The sequence below is a fragment of the Xenopus laevis genome, chromosome 9_10L, assembly GCF_017654675.1.
Source record: "Xenopus laevis strain J_2021 chromosome 9_10L, Xenopus_laevis_v10.1, whole genome shotgun sequence".
NCBI lineage: Eukaryota > Metazoa > Chordata > Amphibia > Anura > Pipidae > Xenopus > Xenopus laevis.
In genome coordinates this window covers 66,313,885-66,335,424 of record NC_054387.1, presented here as the reverse complement: position 1 = coordinate 66,335,424, position 21,540 = coordinate 66,313,885, and the positions used below count along the sequence as shown (strand labels likewise).

General features: G+C 35.0%; 1 protein-coding gene across 1 annotated transcript in view; it reads left to right on the top strand.

Moving 5' to 3' along the window:
• Positions 1-679: 679 nt before the first annotated feature.
• Positions 680-21,540, top strand: part of LOC108701838 (glycosyltransferase-like domain-containing protein 1) — a 49,151-nt gene continuing 28,290 nt past the window's right edge. Inside the window, exons 1-2 of the mRNA XM_018236853.2 lie at positions 680-827; positions 15,963-16,073. Of these exons, the coding sequence (XP_018092342.2) occupies positions 680-827; positions 15,963-16,073 (259 nt within the window). The remainder of the gene's footprint in view (positions 828-15,962; positions 16,074-21,540) is intronic.

Sequence of the window (21,540 nt, the reverse complement as noted above, 5' to 3'; positions counted from 1 at the left end):
TTTGATTACTGTAAACATACAACATATCCTAAGTGTATGTGGGATATAGGGATGTAGCGAACTGTTCGCCGGCGAACTTGTTCGCGCGAACTTCGACCGTTCGCGTCCGCCGAATGTTCGCGAACGTCGCGCGACGTTCGCATTTTGAGTTCGCGTTCGATTCGAATACAAATCGTTCGACCATTCGACCATTCGAATTCCTTCGACCGCTAAAAATCGAACGATTTCCATTTGTTCGAACGATTGTAAGCATTCGAATGAATGAAAAGCATTAGATCGAATGCTTCGATCGTTCGATTCGAATGAAAATCGTTCGATCGAACGATTAAAATCCTTCGATCGTTCGATTCGAACGATTTTAGCGGGTGTTCGAAGTTCGTGAACGTTCGCATTTTTTGCCGGTGTTCGCGAACGGCGTTCGCGAACACCAAATCGGCAGTTCGCTACATCCCTAGTGGGATAATGATAATAGGCATTTTGATAATTTAGTACTCAGATTCTATACATATTACATAATCCTAATAAAGATGCTTTTTAGTGGAATACAAGTTCTGAAACTAGATTTTAAATAAAGAAAAGTGTAGGTAGTAAGATTAGAATGTAAGATTGGAATGTTTCATTATTCTCTTCCACATAAAGGCAACCTATATTTTACCATTGCTGATTAATTAATTAATGCATGTCCCATAATATCTGTCATTGCCCAAAAACATCAATCCAGACAGGAAGCATGTCTGTGGAATTCAATAATCACCAAACCCAGTACAATACCTTGGCTGTGGACATTCAGCAGAAAAAACCCTTGCATATTGTGTGGCCTCATAAATGTAAGTTTTTATTTATGGTCTTTAAATATTTCAGTTTATTCTGTAAGTAGAATTTAATTTAAGTACCTCAAGTGCATACTTGTACAACCCTATGCATCTTAAAATTGCAGTTAGTGTTATAATTTACCTGAATAATTTCACAGTTGTGGAATGAAAGGGTTCCTTTTTAATAGACCCAATTCTGGTATAACTACCGATGCATGGGTGACGCAGGGAATTCACATTCAAGATACTTGAATATGTCAAGGTAAATAAAGATCCAGGACTGTGTGGAATTCTTCCCAGGGTACTAAACTCTACGACTACCAAACCTGCTAAATTTTTTATAATTCACTGAGGTCTGGCATGGTGCAGAAACATTGAGAATTGCTGATGTAGTGCCACTATTCAAAGAGGGATTCTATTCTGAACCTTGAAAACTATAGGCCTGTTAGTCTGACATCAATGTCAGAAAAGTTTTTGGAATGGGTAATACGATACTACATCACAATCAAGTATGAAGTACATCAGAATCAAGAAAATCACAATAGTATGAGTTTGTGCCAGCATGGTTTTATGCATACAGATCTTGCTAAACTAATTTAATTCTTTTTTATTAGGAGGTGAGCAGGAACCTCAACTCTGGGATGGCAGTTGTTATGACCTACTTAGGTTTTGCTAAAACATTTGATACAGTACCACACAGAAGGTTAATGTTAAATTTCACAATTTTGGTCTGGAACATATTTGTGCTTGGACAGAGAACTTGCTGAAAGATAGATTACAAAGTGCGGTGGTAAATGGAACATTCCAGGTAGTGTCATTTCTGTGGCTTCTGCAGCAAATAGTTCTGCATAAAAAATGGCTTTAACTCAAGGGATGAAAACATAGAGCTGCCGCTTTCTAGGTCCCTGGTAATGCCTCACCTTCAGTATGCGGTGCAGTTTTGGGCTCCAGTCCTTAAGAGAGAAATAAATGAGCTGGAGAGAGTGCAGAGACATGCAATGACAATGATTATAGGGATAGAAGTATGAGTGTAGACTGTCAAGGTTGGGGTTGTTTTCTCTGGAAAAAAACACACTTGTCAGGGGACATGATTACTCTTTACAAGTATATTAGAGGGCATTATAGATCTTTTTACCTTTTAAAACACACCAGATGCCACTCCTTTAGACTAAAGGGACAGAACTTTCATTTGATGCAGTGTAGGTGGTTCTTTATGGTGAGGGCAGTACGGTTGTTGAAGTCCCTGCTGGGTGATTTGGCAGATTCTATTAATTCTATTCTATTAATGCCTTTAAGAAGGTCTTGGATGATTTCTTGAACAAGCATAACATCATAGGCCATTGGGATACTTAAATCTACAATTAGTTTATATATATGCAAGTGTATAGATAGGTTGGTATAAGTGTGTGTATATATATATATATATATATATATATATATATATATATATATATATATATATATATATATATATATATATATGTGTTTGTGTGTGTGTGTATTCGTGAAAAGAGAATTGATTGACATTAGTAATGTTGCTACTGGGAGGAGAAACTGGTCAAGTGTGGATATGTGACCATCTCAGTCGACTGACTGGTTAGTTATATCATTTGCTGATGGTGTACAGCTTATTAACAGTTGTTGATATATTGGAAATTACTCTAGGAGCTACAAAACAAAATTAGGTTTATAGGAATTTATGGGGTACACCAGTATGAATAGTACCAACCCAAGTGTAGCCCAATTTAGAATGTATAAGGTTATTGCAAAAAAAGTAACTAAACTAAGCAAAATAAATGAGGCCTGTCAAGAGGTACAGTCGGAGAGAAGGAAATGAGTGGGCACTGAAAGAGACTAAACACTGAACTCCAGGAACTGATTTTTGCCTCTGTGTTACTGTAATTGCATAAGAGTCCTTTAGGCCTTCTTGCACACAGCAGCTTTATTCAATAAGAGCTGCCTCATATACAGTAGGTCCAGGCTTGTCCTTTCAGCCTCCAATGGAAGTACTTTCAACTTTCAAGTACCTGGCATCTCCATTATTGATTTGTGCATACACAGGACAACATCACCCAAACATAAGGACTTTGAAGGTGGTCTAGGATATGTGAGAAAAATAAAACTTGTAATGTCTCGGACTAGTAATTGAGATCAGGTTCAACAACTTTATACAGTCAGAGATAACACAAAAGGAGTATACATATCACACCTGTTAATCCCTGTGGATTTGCAGAAATACAAAGTCTGTAAGGAATTCTTGCACGCAAAATTGCAAATGCAATGGTGTAGAAGCTCCTTAGCTGCCTGGTTTGGCATGAAGTTCACACAGTGAAGCTCAGATGCTAATTCAGTTATGACACCACTCACTGGAAGTGATATAAGGACAGGCCAGTCATGTCTATACTGGAACACTATCACATATGTATTGGTACATCATGCTCCTGAAATTACATTAGAATTCTAGGGTAAAAATGATTCATTAAAAAAATAGGGTAAATTACAGAAGGTTGTGTTAAATTTATCACATTTCATTGTGTTTGTAAATGAGCTGTCTTGACCCTTCACACTAAAATGTGCAAGTTTATTTATTTTATGATTTTTCCTTTAAGTGCAGCTCAACCCGTAAACCATGAATAGTACCTGTTCAGATAATCTGAGCAGAAAGAAATGTAAAATGCTCTATATAATCACTACTGAAATCCACATACAAACTTCAGCTTGACTCAGAAATAAATTAGGATTTAAAGAGGTAAAATGACCTGATAATCTTATGGTATTGGGCACGAACATTTTAATCTAGTTTTTATTCCTCGCAGTTTGTTTAATCTGCATGTGGCCTGATTAGAGTTCCCTTCATCCACAGATTATAGACTGTTTATTGCAGAGATGCTGGGCTGATCAGTAGGTCAAATTTTCCGAGAGCAACTGTTTGCAGGTGAAGCAATAAGTAAACAACACCGGCAGGGCAAATCGCCTTTACAAAGGATTTGACTTGCAGCATATAAACTCCAGAAGCTTTCCCAGATGATCTGCAGCATCTGGTACCTAAAGGGATTTTCATCTTTGACTCTAAATGTCTGAACATAAAATTTAGCGATTGGAAGTTGATTTGGAATCAGTTTTTGGATTTGTTTAATCAACTTCACACTTCCAGTGTCCCCTTTAACAGGGATAAACATCATGTTTGTGTGTCTGTGCATTCTTACCTTTATCCTGGGATGCAGCAATAAAAGAAATTACGCCATCAATAAAAATCTAGGTTTCAAGTCTGGTGTTTGAAGTGTTTCATTTATTTCCTTTTGAAACCTTTGGAAGGTTTCACAGATTGTAATTATTTTCTTAAAAACTGTTCTTTTATCATTCCGCTCATTAATAATTTGCATGAAACAAGACAAATCTCATTTAATAAAATTAACAATATTAAATTGAATAATTCCCTGCCCCGGCTGCCTGTATTTTTGCAGTAATTTAGTTTTATTGCCTTAAGTTAGTTGCTCAAAGATACGCAGCATTGTGTCTGTGCACATCATTATTGTTTAAGCTAAATTATTTTTAATTTGAAGAAGGTTGGGGAGGGCAGGGGAATGCTGCATCAGCACAAGGAAATGCCAAAATATAAAGTAACACATTTATTCTTACGGTTAATATAGTAGACCATTAGAAACTTAGAGGTTGCCAGGCACTCTGCAAACCAACATTAGGGCTAATTTTGAAAATCTAGCGTGCAGTCAATTTTACTGATGCCTCGGGATATACAAGGTAGGGGCTGACAAGAGAACTAATTTTGTTTGGATTATTTACCACTATGCATCATCCATGAGTTCTTATGTGACACACAGCTATATAAAGCTGAATATTATCACACAGTAAAAATTTATGTTGACATTGGAAATTTGTTCAATATGTCAGCAGTATTACGTTCATAATCAAAAGAGTAAGAAAAGAGGCAAGCAGAGAGGCGAATGTTCATATAGATATATCTTTTTAATAACAGTCTATAAGGTTAATATAGTTTACCTTTGAGAGTATACAATGGAAACAAGCAGGGTTAGCAGGAAAAATGACAGAAAGCATCAACCCGAGCTGTTTGTTTGCCATTACCTAAGTGAACCATGTCAGTTCTCTGGCCCGCGTCTGATAGCTATTTGTTGTACAGAGAGCACAGCATTAAAAAAAAAAAAAATATCAAACTCTTAATACTATTGTGTGCCTATAACCATCTGTCACTGCTAGCCTGGAGATGAGAGGAAGATTACGAGGAATAAACACTGAGCTGCCGAGCATTGGTAAAGCCTTCAGGCAAAAAACTCTTGTGGGGACATCAAAGACATTCTAATTCCAAGGCAGTCAAGGATTACAGTGTGTAACCTGTGCTGACAACAGATAAATGACTGGCAATATTGTGCCAGAGCTGTTGGGTCCTGCATAGAGCACTACCGATGTAGATGATGATGATGATGTTATCTTGCAGAATGGACTCTGCTGGGATAATTTTATGATAAAAAAAAAACTCTTTCTCTTTTTTTTTCCCAAATGCCACCGAGTACAGCAAGACATTTAGTAGCTACAGGAGTAGCAATCAGTTTCTTTAAAATTCACTGTTTTAAGCCCATTAGAGTTCTAACACAGCAAGCCTCTTCAGTGAAAATCCCAGCATTTGTATTTTCTTCAGGGGAGTCTATGCAAATGGAAGATATTGAACTCCTGCCCTTTAGTGTTAGGATGCTTTATCAACTGATTTATGTAAATTTGCTCATAAAAATACAGTTTATGTTTAATTGGTGAATATAAATTAGAAAATAAGGATTCTTGTCTGTGTCAAGTATCTCACTCGTTCTGCATCATCATTTACTTCTAGGCCTGACAGATTGCTCCAAAGTTTCACAAGTCCTCACTGGATTATATAAATTATATAAATATTCTGACTTTATTTGCAAACTGCATTTTGCTTGGCACATTTTTACATGAGTACCAACTGAAATAGCTTGTTTCTTCTACTTTTCTGTGTAACCTCTTCAAAGTAGGTCATATTAGATGTAACACGTAACCATTGAGAACATGATGAACCAGTTGCCAAATTCACAATGAACAAGCAAGATATACACATGTAGAGAATAGTTATAAATGAAGCTGAAAATTTGGCTTGGATATTAATACTGGATCTTTAGCTAAAGACCCTAGTTTCCAGTGAAACCTTCTCTGGTCCCTGATATGGAATTATGTCGTAATGGTTAGGGGAGGGCATTTCTCCCAGTCTAATAATCCATAGCAACAAATTAGGTATTTGCTTTCAGTATTGCTATAATAGCTAGGTAAACTGAAAGCAGAGTGGTTGTTATAATATACCTTTGTAACACTTGTCTCTGTGATTTTTCTTTTGGTTGCATTGGCTATCTTAATAAAATGATTAATACGGGTTATCACCTCACTTCACATATCACTGCACTGGTGGTGCAGATCTCCTTATATGACCGATACAATCAATTCAGGCGCTGCACACACTATGCTATGCATTCGGGGAGCTGACCCTATTTATTGTGACCACCTATGTATCGCACTTCACAGGTGGTCATAATGAATGGGGTAAGCTCCCTGACTGCATAAAATGGTGTGAGTGCACAGCACCTTGATGTAGCTTCTAAAACTTAGTAAAGTGCTGGATCACAAAAGGGAGCATATCTGTGTAAATACTAGTGATGGGTGAATTTGGGGCATTTTGCTTCGCAGAAAATTTCCCGGTAAATTCAAGAAACATTGAAAAATTTGCGAAACGGCGCTGGCGTAAAAAAAACGGATGCCGGCATCCAATTTTTTTTTGACGCAGGCAAATCTCCGCTGGTGAATTTTTAGTCGGTTTCCCCAATTTATTCGCCGGCAGCGAATAGCAGGAATTTGCCGCGAATTCGCGCCTGGCGAATAAATTCACCCATCACTAGTAAATACACCCCATTCCTTTTGAAAATGACATCTGCTTCAGATGCTCAGGCCTCTGAGAAAATGAGAATTCTCACGAAACGCGTTGGGCCAGAAGTTTTAATATTGAATGTAAGTCTGGATATTCATCTGTTGTAATAAAGTATGGAATCTTCTGAGCCCATTTGTTTTTAGATGGAGTCAGTGACCCCCATTTGAAAACTGGAAAGATTCAGAAGAAAAAGGCACATAGTTAAAAACGTGTAAAAAATGAAGACCAATTAAAAAGTTGCATAGAATTGGTAATTCTAACCATTCCTCAGTCAAAGGGCGTTTTCTCTTTTTTTCTCCAAATGCATTAAAGACAATGGGCGTTTTTTCCTATGGACGTTTTTTCATGGCAAATTTCCCTGTGACAAATTTTAACAAAGTTTTGCGAAAAAAATTCACACATCAATTTCGTCGCAAATCCATGGCTGGCGAATAAATTTGCTTATCACTAATTAGTATGTGTTGGAGTTGATACTGCCATCATGATGTTTCACACTGTGTATCAGTGCATCACTGTGTATTGACCTTTCTTTACATTTGGACCTTTCTATACATGGACCTTTCTTTACATTTTTGTAAATGGACCTTATGGACCTTTCTTTACATTTTTCACAATGCTAAAATGCACCAATGCTGTTTATTGTGTCTAAGGCGCAGATTTATCAAAATGTGAGTTTAGATCTTAATAAAATAATTTGATAAATACGTTTCTAAAAATCACAATCTCAAACAGAATTTGAGTGAGTTTTTATTTATTAAGATCTAAATTCACATTTTGATAAATCTGCCCTTAAATGTAACATATCTTCAATAATTTAATAATAACATTTTCATATTATATCCATAATCTCACATTTAGGAAGGTGGAAGACATAAATCAGCATCTTTATGGACGGTACAAATTGAGAGGTTAGGGACTGCTCGTTAGAGCTTACATTTTAAAGAAATTGCATAGTTATTACTATTTTTACCAATCAACACAGAGATTTTTAAAAATTCATCTTGTCATTTTCTGAGAACAAAGTGGATTTTCTTTAGTGAATATTACAAAAGCTCTCTGCGGATACATCTTAAACGCATCAAGTTTTTTATACATTTCAAATCACTCACTATTTTTTCCCAGTGAAATTAAAGCATATTCAAATGGGATGCGAATGTCTTTGAGATGAGAAAAACTAATGAAGTATGTATGTGCCACTAAACAACATACCCTTCTTTTCTTATAATATATTAATTAAATCAATTATGAATTCATGGGGAGTATAAGTAGAAAAGGTCCTGTCATCCAAAATATATGTAACAGTCCTATTGTAGAAATCTCTAGACCACAGTTTGTTTGTAATCTGGGCATATAATAAGTAATCGTTGTCAGGATTGATGGAAACTAATAGTGTTTCAGCTTTGCTTACCATACTGCAAAGCAGTCGTTTCAGCACCATTTTCTAAGAGCCTTGGTTATTAGTCAGAGTGTGGTGTCTTTAAGGTACAGAGAGAATGTCTATATGGGTCAACTTAGTTACAGAATTATGCGATTATCATCGTTTGAAAGCTATTATGCTTTATGTTACACATTCATTAAATTTCAAGCATCACATGGAGAGTACTTTAGCGTTATCTTCAACATTCTGCAGAGTAAACGTTGACTGATGCCTTCTAATTCCTAAACAATGGGTTACAAGAGAGTATCTACTATAGTACAAATTTCACTTTGTTATGACATAAGTCATAAGTCATAAGTGTACACTAAGTCATAAGTATATGCTAATTATTGTAGTTAATGCCTATAAATTAAGTGTTATAGTACATGAGTTCATAGTCCTTTCATAATCCAAGTTCTTTTGCATTATATTATAACAATATGTTGCGTTGTTATGGAAGGACTGAAGTAACCTCAGACATGGGAGGAACATATATGCGCCATATAGTTTCCCGTATGGAATCAATCAATCTTTTTGCAACAGCACACTCCGAATCCCACAAACAGACCGCCGAAGTCGAGAGTTTCAGTTAAAAAGCTATAAGCTTTATTTGAACATTAGATATATGTAAAAGCGTCTGAGGTCTGACATGTTTCGTGTCTACGCACTTCCTCAGAAACTGCGTAGACATGAATCGCGCCACCTATTTGGTAAGAGGTTTATCCTCTGTGTGTCGTTGAACTATATTATTGAAGTGGAGGCTGATTTACCTTTCAAGCGCAGGGTTCGGGGCTTGATGCACCCGAGCCAATAGAAGTAATTGGTGAGCTGTTAACTAGCCTGTCCTTACCACAGGGTGTTACTAGATTTTTCATATAGAAAAATATTTGCCGCTTATAAGCACTTATAGTGTTGATGTTATTATTTACTGTATGGAATCAAACCTAGGATCCCAGTGGTGCTAGGTAGTTGTTCTAACCATTAGGCCACAATGCACAATGGTTGCTAAAGACTTGCATATATACTGTATATAGCTGATTGGCTTGTGTGTGCACACAGAAGTTTTTGCTATCCAACAGTAGACTGGTAGGAGGTGCTGTGAGTTGCTTATGTAATATAGATAACAGATCAGCATACTGTGGGCATTGGACTACATGTTGATGTTTGTTATGCTTAGAGATTTTCTATGTATTATTACTGTATTAAAGAGGGCCTCTAAACATCTTCATTGTTTGCTTTGTTGAGAACTATAGAATCATACACCTTGACCTACTTGTTGACCTCCACATGTGTCCCTTGTGGACATTTTTGATTGAAGACTCAAAAACAGAGCTCTACAAAATGTAAAATACCTGAGGATAGTTTTTTTTATTATGATGAAGAATTCAAGTTGCCTTTTCAAATGACTCATTTTGATGTGTTAGCTGAACTTGCTTTTTACATGTATTTTATTGACAATTGGTTCAACTGACCTTCATATTTTTATGTTCTAATATCCTTATTAACGGACCAACAGTCTTTGGTGACTACATGTTGCTTCTGGCCCTGCACTTAGGATGGTTCTGTTCACACCGATGCATGAAGCCACTGTAACCTAAGTGAAATGTGCTTAAAGCACATGGCTCATCTATGATTATATGCCTTAGAAGAGAAGAAGCAGAGGAGAAAGCACTACTGGTTTATTAGCCTAGTTCAAGTGATCGCATTTCAGCAAAAGATGCTAGCCCTTGGCTCTCTATTAATATAGTGCCAGACTCTCCTTAGTGTGTGAACACAAGTGAAAGTTGGCTATTGAGGCTCTGTGAAATAAACGCTGCCATAATTATATTAATGGAGCCATAGATCACATGCTAATTGCTGTCCACTACTCTTTAAGAGCAAACAAGATTTAATTATATAAAATGTATAACTGTAACATGTTTTTACTCCTGAACATACCTCAACTAAGAGGCTATAAAAATCATGCATTTTAAAATGACACAAAAGACCCTACATACACATGAAAATTGCAATGGTAGAATTTGGGTATTCCGTTTTCCAGTCTCTAATAAAGCTTCTACTTATATTCAAGTTGCTCAGAAAAGGGAAAAAAAAGTGGTAGACCTAATTTTCCTGTTGCCCTAGCAACGAATATATTTATTAAGGAATAACATGAGCTAATATACCACATACCTGCAGATCGGCAAAGTCCTATTTCAGCTTTAGTTGACAATTAAGTCCTGGACAGCTACAGCCAGGGGTTAATGTTGCTCATTAGGAGAACTAGGTCATTACTGGGAAATCAAGGCACTTACTGCAGCATGGCTGAAATTCAAAATTCAGCATCTCTACTAGTGAGCTTTTTATGTTAATTAACCTTAGTTTTCATGATTTTAGATATATGTACAGGGCTGTGTATCCGTTAATTAAAAAAAATCAAGTTTACTTTTTCCCTACTTGTTATATTCACTTTCCTTTGATATGGTTTCATTATTTCATGGCAAATGCTTGTGTCTATATGATGAGTAAAAAGGGTATTAAAATTAAGAAGAGACACATCATGGAAATCAGCTTTATCACAGGGGAGTGAGTAAATAAAGCCATGGAAATGAAAACAAAAATGCATTGCTTATACTGTACCTTAAGGGGCACATTTACTAAGGGTCGGATTTCGAAGTGGTAAAACTTCAAAATTCGACCATCGAATTGTAGAAATTTGATAGTCAAAGGTTTTTTTGAGTGATTTTAGCCGTTTTCAATCGAATTTAAATTGTTTGATCAAACGTTGAAATCGTTCAAATGGAACCATTCGAATGATTTTTTTTAAAAAAAAATGTAGACTTCAAAAAACTTAGTCAAATACTGCCTATAGGTTCTAGGAGGCCCCATAGGCTAACATAGCAATTTCGGCAGGTTTAAGGTGGCAAAGTGTCGAAGTCAACGTTTTTTAAAGAGACAGTACTTCGATTTTCGAATGGTAGAATATTCAAATTTTTTTTAATTCGAATCGAATTTTGGCCTATTCGATGGTCGAAGTACCCAAAAATGACTGTAATGAAATTCGAAGTTTTTGAATTCGAAAATTCACTTTGAATTTACTTCGACCCTTAGTAAATGTGCCCCTAAGTGTACAAGCAGAGCCAAATATAGTCAGAGGTGTGTTTTGCACATTACATAAACTAAAAAGACTGTGGAAAGCTTCTTTATGTCTTCATATGTACCTGTACATTTTATGCTTTGTCTGAGGCACTCCTTGAGCAGTGTCTGGTTCATAATAACATTAATGTTAGATTACAAATCAGGGCAATAAAATATCAGTGTAAGGTCATCAGCTCTAAGGCTCCTCTGAATATCTGTACATCTCTACGGAACAGTGGCCCTCGTATCATTGAGTAATGCCCTTCTAGTAAGATCCAATTTAGCCTTTTGCTGATAAAAACTCACCATTGATTTCATTAGAATAAAAGTATATGTAGCCGTCAGTCTGCACACTGATGTTTGTTGTTTTAATCAGTTGTGTGCAGAAAACATTTACCTATATTCTAAAACAATGTAGGAATCATTTACTAAAGGAGTTGAGCCTTTGATTCCAGCATAATCCCACCTAATGCAATGCGGCACACCAGATACTGTAAGGGGGTTATTTATCAAAGGTTGAATTTTAGAGTTTTATATACCTCGAATGAACTCACAACTCGAATGGTTTCTAATTAAAAAAAAAATAAATAAATTGACTGGGAAGAACTCAATCAGCCAGTTTGGAGTTAACAAACTGAAAACTTGGGAAAAACTCAAAATTGCTTGAATTGATTACGTGTTCTGGCAAAACCCTCTGAAAAAAAAAAAATTCAATATCATGAAGGCTATTAACATCTTCAAATGGTTCAAGGGACCTCTGCCATTGACTCCTACATGACCTTGGCAGGTTTTAGATGGTGTATTTTTGGATTTAAGCAATTTCCAGGATCAGAGTTTAATAAATTTAGAAAAAAAAAATTTGTTTGTTTTTTTAAACTCGAAAAATTTGAGGTTTTTTTACCAAAAAAACTTGGAAAACTCAAATTTTTATGTAAAACATAACTCAAACCTTAATAAATCTGTGAAATGTAGGCCTCTGCAAATTGTGAGCAAAACTGATGCTGCAACTGGTATTTTCAAACTAAGAAGCAGCAACTGAGGAATTAACCCTATTGTCAATAGACTCATGGGACTCAAGTGCAACACAAGCAAAGGAAGACCTGTAATTAAAGTAGTTAAGTATGGGGCTCCTTTGTACCCGAGTGCACTATGAGTAAGTACCCTATGAGGCACGAAACACATTAGGTCTTATGTCCTAATAAATTTTCTACTTTTTTAAAAAAAAATTAGCTCTTTATTATTGGAGATCCTCACATTCTTCCTTTTGGATATAGTGTTCCCGAGTGCACTATGCCTTTCATCGTATACACCAGTAGTGATGGGCAAATAAATTCGGCAGGCATGGATTTGCGAGTCAAAATTGCAGCGTGCATAAAACTTGCCACGCGTCAAAATAATTCTTACTCCCATTGACTCTAATGCATTTGGACAAAATAGTATTGTGTAGAAAAATTGTCGCTCATGCCAAAAATAATTTTGATGCCCATTGACTTCAATGCTTTTGGCAAATTTTAGCGATTCACCCATCACTATACACCAGGTAGGCACAACCACTAGATTCGTGCAAGATAATCCTATATTCCTATACAGGGACTTTTTGTAAATAAGACCTTAATTTGTTTTGTAGAATTGTTCCTTTTTACTGCAAATTACTATTCCCAGGCCTCTAATATTCACCCTATATTGATTATGAAAACTGCTATTTTACATTTCTAGGCTAAATGCCTGCTCTAAGGCTTTGGTTTTTAACTTTGGATCTATTGTCTATGTCAGTGGGCCCCAACCAGTGGCTCGTGAGCAGCATATTGCTCACCAATCCCTTGGATGTTGCTCGCAGTGGCCTCAAACCAGGTGCAATTTTTTTTTTAATTTTTGGCTTGAAGACACATTTTGGTTGCATCAAAACTAGATGCACTGCCAAATAAAGTCTCCTGTAGGTTGCCAGACCACATAGAGTCTACCAAATAGCCAATCCCAGCCCTTATATGGTACCCCCTGGAATTTTCACGTTTGTGTTGCTTCCAAATTTTTTTTTACATTTAAATGTGGCTCACAAGTAAAAAAGTTTGGCCCCCCCCCCCCCCCGGTCTAAGCTTAGCCCAGTTATTGTCAGGGTAAAGACAGGAGCCATGATATTAGTAGCACATCCTGACCTTGCATGTGGCAAATGTGGCCTACAGAATATCTCGATAAAGTGAGAGTTTATTCAGATCATAATCATTTAAAACATTAAGGGGCAGATTTATCAAGGGTCAAATTGAAAATTCTAAGTAAAAAAAATTGAATTTCAAGCTATTTTTGTGTACTTTGACTAGGGAATAGTCCAAATTTGATTCGAATTTGAAATAAATTTGAAAATTCGAATATCAAAATTTATCATGTACTGTCTCTTTGTCCATTCGCTATCTAAAACCTGCCGAATTGCTGTTTTAGCCTATGGGGGACCTCCTAGAACCTATTTGGAGTCAATTGGTGGACTTTTAGATGAAAAATCAGTCGAAGACGATCTTACTTTGATTCGAATGATCGAATACAGCCTATTCACCCACAAAAAAAACCTTAATTTTTTAAAATAAATTCCAGTTGGTCTTTTTTTATTTGAATTTCGAAGTCAAGTTAAAAAACTCCCATTACTTCGAAAATTCGACCCTGGATAAATCTGCCCTTAGGTGTCATAGGGAGTCTAATGCTATAGTGTCCTGAAGAGAACCATTGACCGCAGACCATTTGGAAACTTTCCAGACAACCTATAGCAATGTATGGCAGTTTGTACCAATGCACTCTGACATCTTCCACATGTTATGTGGAATTTGTTTTTTATTTTATTTTTAAAAGAGAATAAATGAAAATGAATTGATAAGTAATTGATAAATATCCCCTTAGATGAAAATAAAAGAAATAACATAACAGAGATTCATTTTGATTTTAATAGGATTTTTTTTCTTGCATAGAAAAGTTGTATTTACATTGGGTGAGAATTATATTATTTCCAGCACACTGATTATTTTGATGTTAGTTGAATTGTTCTATTGAATTCAATGTTAGCTTGTCATAATTTCTTTTTACATTCTTTTTATGTTGTTCTTTCATAGGGGCCTTATTCTGCTTCAGTCCTTCTTGGCAGTTTTGAAAACACAATTTATATTTTGTGTAGCCTTTGCCATGCCTAGAAATCCCAGACCTTATGTAATATGAAAATAAAAAATCTTTGGTTTTATTCTTTAAACTGCTCTTATTTATGTTATTGGTTTTCCATCCTCTCATATTATCGTTAGAAAATATATTGTATTTGCTTGTGATGTACATCATTACCTTATTAAAAGCCAGTAGCTCACAGTGTATATTTCTTCAAAGAATAAAGCTATGTTGATGCTTACCAATTAGTGGAGAGCTTTGAAATCCCATAACATATGTTAAATTGGCAGAGGTGGATGTAAAAGGGAAAAAAATTAAAAGGCATTCTCATAACACCTTTATTCAATTCTGTACCTGTTCAAAAATGCACAACTTGACACTATATAAACAAATGATACAAACCGCTAATTCTTTTTCTGTACTCATTATGACATTAGTATAGTAATACAATCCTGGGCAAATGTTATTTGAATATATTTATGTTTTGTGCATTTTAAAGTGCATTTTATTATATTCTATGATTATTTGTTTGGCATGGGCAGCACAGAGCACTGGCAAATTTGACAGCCCAGTAATAGGCCAGACATGCAGGGTTACATTGTGATCATTTGTGTTTTTTTCCCCCTTCAGTGGGGACATGGAACAGCCCTTCACAAATGACAATCAAATTCAACAATGTACATAAACTATCAATTCAATGAATTATATGTTTGAAAAATAGTCATTTTTTGAGTGGGGTGAATTCAAGGGTCAAAATATGAAATCTGTTAAAATAATTTCAATCTGCCTATTGCAAAAAATGTAATGCCTATTTCTAATGGTTGGGTATTTTTGGGTATCACTGACTAGGTTGCTGTAGCTTGGATTATGCCACACATAATACAAGTTGCAGTTACCCCTACCAAACAAATATTATGTTTATAAAATTCTCTGAAAATAATAAGTTTAAATACATTCTGTATTCATATGCTGCCTTGCTCTGGCAGTGACTCTGCCAAAATGTATTTTCATTAAATGCCTTCAGAACTGCCCGTGCATAAGGCTTTTTTTTATTTTACTATTTAAGAAATTCTGAGCTGCAGCCAAAGGCAATCAAAAATGAGAGGCTTGTGGAGGCGTAGTGCTTGTATCTGTGTACAAGTGTGTGCTTCTTTTATTACCTGGAGAAAAAGATCCTCTAATAGGGAAAACAAGTGTTCTGTCTTTGGTATGTTATTTTGGCAGTACTAACAATGATGATGTGAGCCCTTATACCTTGACAAATACTGTGTTAAACCTTGATTGGGTAGTGAACAGAAGTCATTGGCTGCAAGCTAAAGAACAGTTAGAACCTCTCTACAGGCTTGGACAGCAGATCCAATGTTAGAGGGCAAATGAGAAAATGTTGTTCGATACCTGAGGCTCCCTAAACCAAAAAAAAAACAAACAAAAAAACGATATAACAATAGAAAGAAATTGCATTCCACTCTCTTGTGAATTTTCCCAAGTAAACATGTTTTTCATTTATTTCTTTTGAGGGAACACGATAAAGACCCAGAAACGTTCTTTAAAGTATTGCTGAAACTTAAAGAGAAGGAGATGACTTTTCATGTATCAGTCCTTGGAGAAACCTTTACCGACATACCAGGTATCTGCTTCATTTTATTTACTCAGCTGGTATTGTTTGTAGTCACATTTGCTGTTTCTTCTTTATCATATGTTGAACTCATCCATCTGTTTTGTATATTTGAAATGGGTTTCATACTGTGTTTAGGATCCGCAGAGAGTAAATTATTATATTTTATATAAGCGTTATTCAAGGTAAGTCACACAAACAAGGGATAATCTCTGCAAGGTGTCACTGTATAATGGCCCTTTTCTATGATGCTTATACTCTCAGATAATGGAAATCATTACAGTAAGGGGATGAACTGAGATGAGTTTGATGTTACATAATACTTTAAAGGTTTGCAGTTCTCAGAAGTAACAAATGTAAAAGCTTATGTTGAAATTGAAGGGTAAATGTTCACAATAATTCATGGTTCTTAAGGCATGTCAGAAGGTGTTGATGAAAGAACCAGTTTGGCATTTTGGAGTAAATAATGCTTTCTTTTGGTTTGCTTTCAATGGTTCATGGATTATTTATCTATGCCCCCTCTGTATAAGTAGCGTGTGAGTGAAGGGTAAAATAGATGAATTGCAATGGTGAATACCCAAAAGTAAAAACCTCTAGGTTTGGGGAAGATTCCTGCTTCTTCATTAAGTAAACATGGAAGTGCTCATGGTTTAAGCAATAAATACAATTTCAACTTTGTCATAAGTAATTTGATCAGGTCCATCTTTTAGACCTTATTTTTATGTCAATTTCCTTTATCACTGTACATGCATTTTACATGTGCAGTAATAAAGAATGGTGTGTCAGATTCTGATGCATGAAAGAATTGACCCTATTGCTGAAGCAGCAGTATAGGTTTTGTATATCCTTTTAATGCTTAAAATTAATGAGAACAAACATAAATCACTTTTAGGGGCAGATTTATTAAGGTTTGAATTGTAAATTCCAATTTGTCGGTATTTTGGTCAAAACTCATAAATTCGAGTTGGGAATAATTCAAATTGAATTTCAAATTTGAGATTTATCATACCTTGACCCTGGGAACAACTTGAATTCCTGCAGAGTTCATGTAGAGGTCTATGACAGAGGTCCAGTGACCCATTTGAAGATGTTAATAGCCTTTCTGACTTTCAAGTTTTTTTTTCAGAGAAAAAATTCGATTTGAATTTAGTCGAATTCGATTTGAGTTTTTGGGACGGTAATATTTGTTGGAGATTTAGACGTTTGAATTTTTTCTTGAATAAGATACTATTTGAGTTTTGAGGTCATTTGAGTTAATTTGAGGTAAAAAAAACCTCTAACATTGATAAATTAGCCCCTTAATGTTCATTGATGGTCATGTATGAGTAAAACAATGTCAAAAAGTTGAATACAATCTTTATCTTGCTTGTGTTTTATAACATTTATTATTTATGATTATTTATCCATACAGGTAATTTTATTATGACTGATTGTTGCTCAGACGATCAGTCAGGGTGGCTAACTTTATTTATATTTTCTTTTAGAGGATTTAGATCCTCTTAAAATTAAAGACTTTATCCAGAGGCTACATTAGCCAAATGAAGTTTACTAGCACTGGTGCTTTACACTTACATTTCCTTTAAATGGCTGTAGAATTTTCATCAGTACAACAGTGATGTGCAGTTTCACTGATTTCATTTTGTTCTGAACCTTCTGCAAAGCTGTTGGGTCACTGATAAGATCAAGATTCTCCAGTGAGATGTTTGGTAGATCTAATGATGACTATAAAATGTTTGCAGTGGATTTGAAGGTGAGACACTAATAATTCATAGTATTGCACAAAACTTCTGGCAATAACACTGGGGTCAGAGGTCAAATTCCAGGCTCCAGCAGGGCATTAATAAATATGGTGGGGGCAAAAAAGATATGTTAACCCTTAATATCCCATACATAAAATGGATGTGATGATGTGCATGATTTAAAGGGAGGTTTGTATTAAAACATCAAGCTTGTTTTATTCATTATTCAGACTGCAGAGGTGGCAGCAGTTGATGTTGGTAACATATGTATTATATTTCAGAAGCAAATACTTCTTAAGCTTTTCCAACATTATCATGATAGAGAGTTAAGCAGGCATGTAACAATTATCCACAGGTGTTATTTATTTAAATATTTACAGTACATATTTGATACAACTATTTCCAAATAGCCACATTCAGTCCATGTCCAAACCACTCTGTCTTCACCCCATTTTGTTCATAAGAAACTTGAGAAACTATTTGTGCTCTCATAATTTCCAACTGCAACTACTAGTCACAAAGGCTTTACACTTACTCAGCTCTCCTCTCATATATCTATAATGTGATCAGCTTCCAGACTTGTTCCCTATTATCCTTCTTCAACTGACATTTCTCTCCTTTCTTAATTACATTGAGATTTAGGATTAATTTCAAGCTACATGTCTTAACTCACTGCTAATGCCCTGCCATGTTTTATCTTCCATTGTATTAATATATGCTGCCATAAGCTTCCTTGTTTTTATACTTACCATCAAAGATCAACATACATCCTCTCACTTCACATCCTCTGGCTCACCAGCTACAAGACTTTCCCTATTACCATTTTCTGAAACTCTGGATCACTCTATTACACTGTTGGCTTGCTTTAAAAGGATCAGAATTTCCCTGAAAATCAAACTATTGTTGAAAAGTACTAGCTTTACTTATAACTCTATTTGAAATGTAACTCTGCCACGTCACCCTGTCATATCTTAAACCCCACTTTTTGCCTTCCATTTCATATTATAACAACGCTCAATCATCCATCCTGTATTTCTGCCAAATCTTAATGCACTATGTCCAAACAGCTTTCACTGTGTTTTTTCCTGACCATTCCACTGGTTCACTCTATCTATTGTTTGTTTTGTTCAAAGTTAATGAAAGGAAAATTATAGTTTTAGTAGTGTCTATGGTATGAAAGAAAAGTCAGTTTATTATAAGGCCACCAGTATTTTTCAGAAGTACTATTATCTCTGATCATTCAGCTACTGAGTGACTTCAATGTTATCTTTAAATGCAATTGAAACAAATTTGATCCTTTCCATTCCACATAAGTCTGTCTTCAGAAATAGCACCCTTTTCTTGCACCCTCATTCCTTAAAATATACTTATGTATTAAGAGACTAAGAGGCAGATTTATCATAATTTGAATTTTAGATTTTTGAAATGGCAAAATCTCAAATGTGTGACTATTAAGGAAAAACAATAATAATCAAAAACAAAAAAAAAAGAAAGCCAGTTAACCCACATTCTACTCTTCTTTTTCATTGAGTCTGCCATTGTGGTTTATAAATATCATTAATTTAATTTGTTTTGGAAATTTGAATGTTGATAAATCGTTCCTATGTTTCCTACATCTATTTGATATATTATTTTTCGTCTGTCTTTATACTGACAGTATTACAATTTTTAAACATGCCCTAGGAATTGGGTATTTTAATTCAGATTTAAAATTCTGTTATCTCACTCAAACATGATTGTGAATCCTTAAGTTTATTCTTAGCCAGGTCATAAATCCCAGAGTGGACAATGACATCCAGCTGTCCTTCCTATCTTATTTTTCTAGAATACATCCTCTGTTCTACTAATCTCCTTTTTTATTCTCTTGTGTTTTATAAAGTGGACTTCATCAGAAGTTACTTCTTTTAATCTTTTTGTTTACCAGTTAAAGTACTATAGCTAAATTGAAACTGTATAAGCCACATATGTATCTACATTTACTGCAGCATTACGTCTGTATTCCATTACCTTTATTTATTTCACTTTTATACTGACTTCTTGAAATAACTGTTTATCATTGTAGATTATATCCCAATACTAATACTTCTGAATACCACCTTACAGAATAATTCACTTAGAAGGCCCAAAAAGTCTTATAAGTCTTATAAGATTGTCCTATTCCATATATGTGGTGTCTAGTTTCATAAATGATGTCTGTGCCGCTTAATCTTTATATGCAATGTTTTGAAGATGTAAAAGTAAATTATTATCTGTGTATCTCCACAAAACTATTTCACTAAGTTAACACATAATGGGGGTGACAAAGTGTGTAATGACTGACAGCTTTTATCTTTGGTAAATTTACACCATTTTCTTTTCCATCTGGTAAGGTGTGATTCTTGCAAGCTACTTTTGCTTTACATATGGAAATATATATATTTATATCCAGTTTTTCCATATATACCTCATGTTGTATAATCTTACAGTTATGTAGTAAGAGCTATATAATTAGAACAACAAATAAAGACATGAATGTTTCCTGTAAGAAAACTGTAACAACGTCTAATAAATATCAGAGCACAGAATACAAATCACCTGATACCAAATGTTTCACCTAAATATTTTAAACAAGGTTTGTCCAGTTATTGTCCTGTAATCTACATGTTGTCTTAAGGTGGCCATACATGGGCAAATTTAAGCTGCCGTTTTGGCTACTTTAGTCCAAGTTGGCAGCTTATACAAGCTTGCATATTCTTGTATGAGACACTCCAAGAGACCTACCTGACCAATATCTGGCTGTAAATCTGCTATATATTGAGAGGACAGGTTTTAAAATCTTGTAAAGCCGATGACCACATTGGATCATGATGTGAACCTTATCCCAACAGTCTGTATCCCAGTTGTTGTGATCTGATTGTTTGGCCCTATGGCATATTTGAAAGTTCAAATACTCCATACTGTCACAGTAGCTTTCATACACAAATGAAATATTTATTAAAAAAGATATCACACAAAAATCATTAACAATTTATAATTTTATTAAATAAATATGAAGTTGTTGGTCCAAAGGCGTAGCTACAGACTAAGTTGGACATTTCCTTACAACAGAATTTCCTTAGATTACAACAGAATTTCCATAAACCATTCTCATAAAATCCAGTTTGGCCACAGAGTGAGATGTTGGAGTAACTCTAGAGTAAAGACTTCATTTGTATAAAAGAATCAGTGCCCATAGAGATAATTTACCTTTATAAATACGGATCCATGCTTTACCATTGGAATTTCTCCAGCTCTACGTTTTGCCCATGGTACTTAAATATTATAGTTTGCCCATTCCCTCAGTGGCTTACAAAAGCTCAAATCCGCATACTGGAACACAAATATTATCAAGTATGAATTCATAAAATCAATATAGTGATGCCAAATATGTTTGTGAATGTATGTGAGCAAAAACTGCCATTATTATTAAAGAGTTGAGGTTTTTTTAAAAAAATTCTAGATTGAAATTATTATGGACTCCTCTATATCTGTAAACAGAAGACATAGTTTATATAGAGCACAATATTATAGCTGAACTCCTCCATATCTGTAAACAAAAGACATACTTTATATAGAGCACAATATTATAGCTGAACTCCTCCATATCTGTAAACAAAAGACATACTTTATATAGAGCACAATATTATAGTTTAATAGAGACATATTTGCTGTGTTCAGCAGAAGTACTTTTGCTGTTTGTAGAGTGTGTGCTCGTCTTTTCA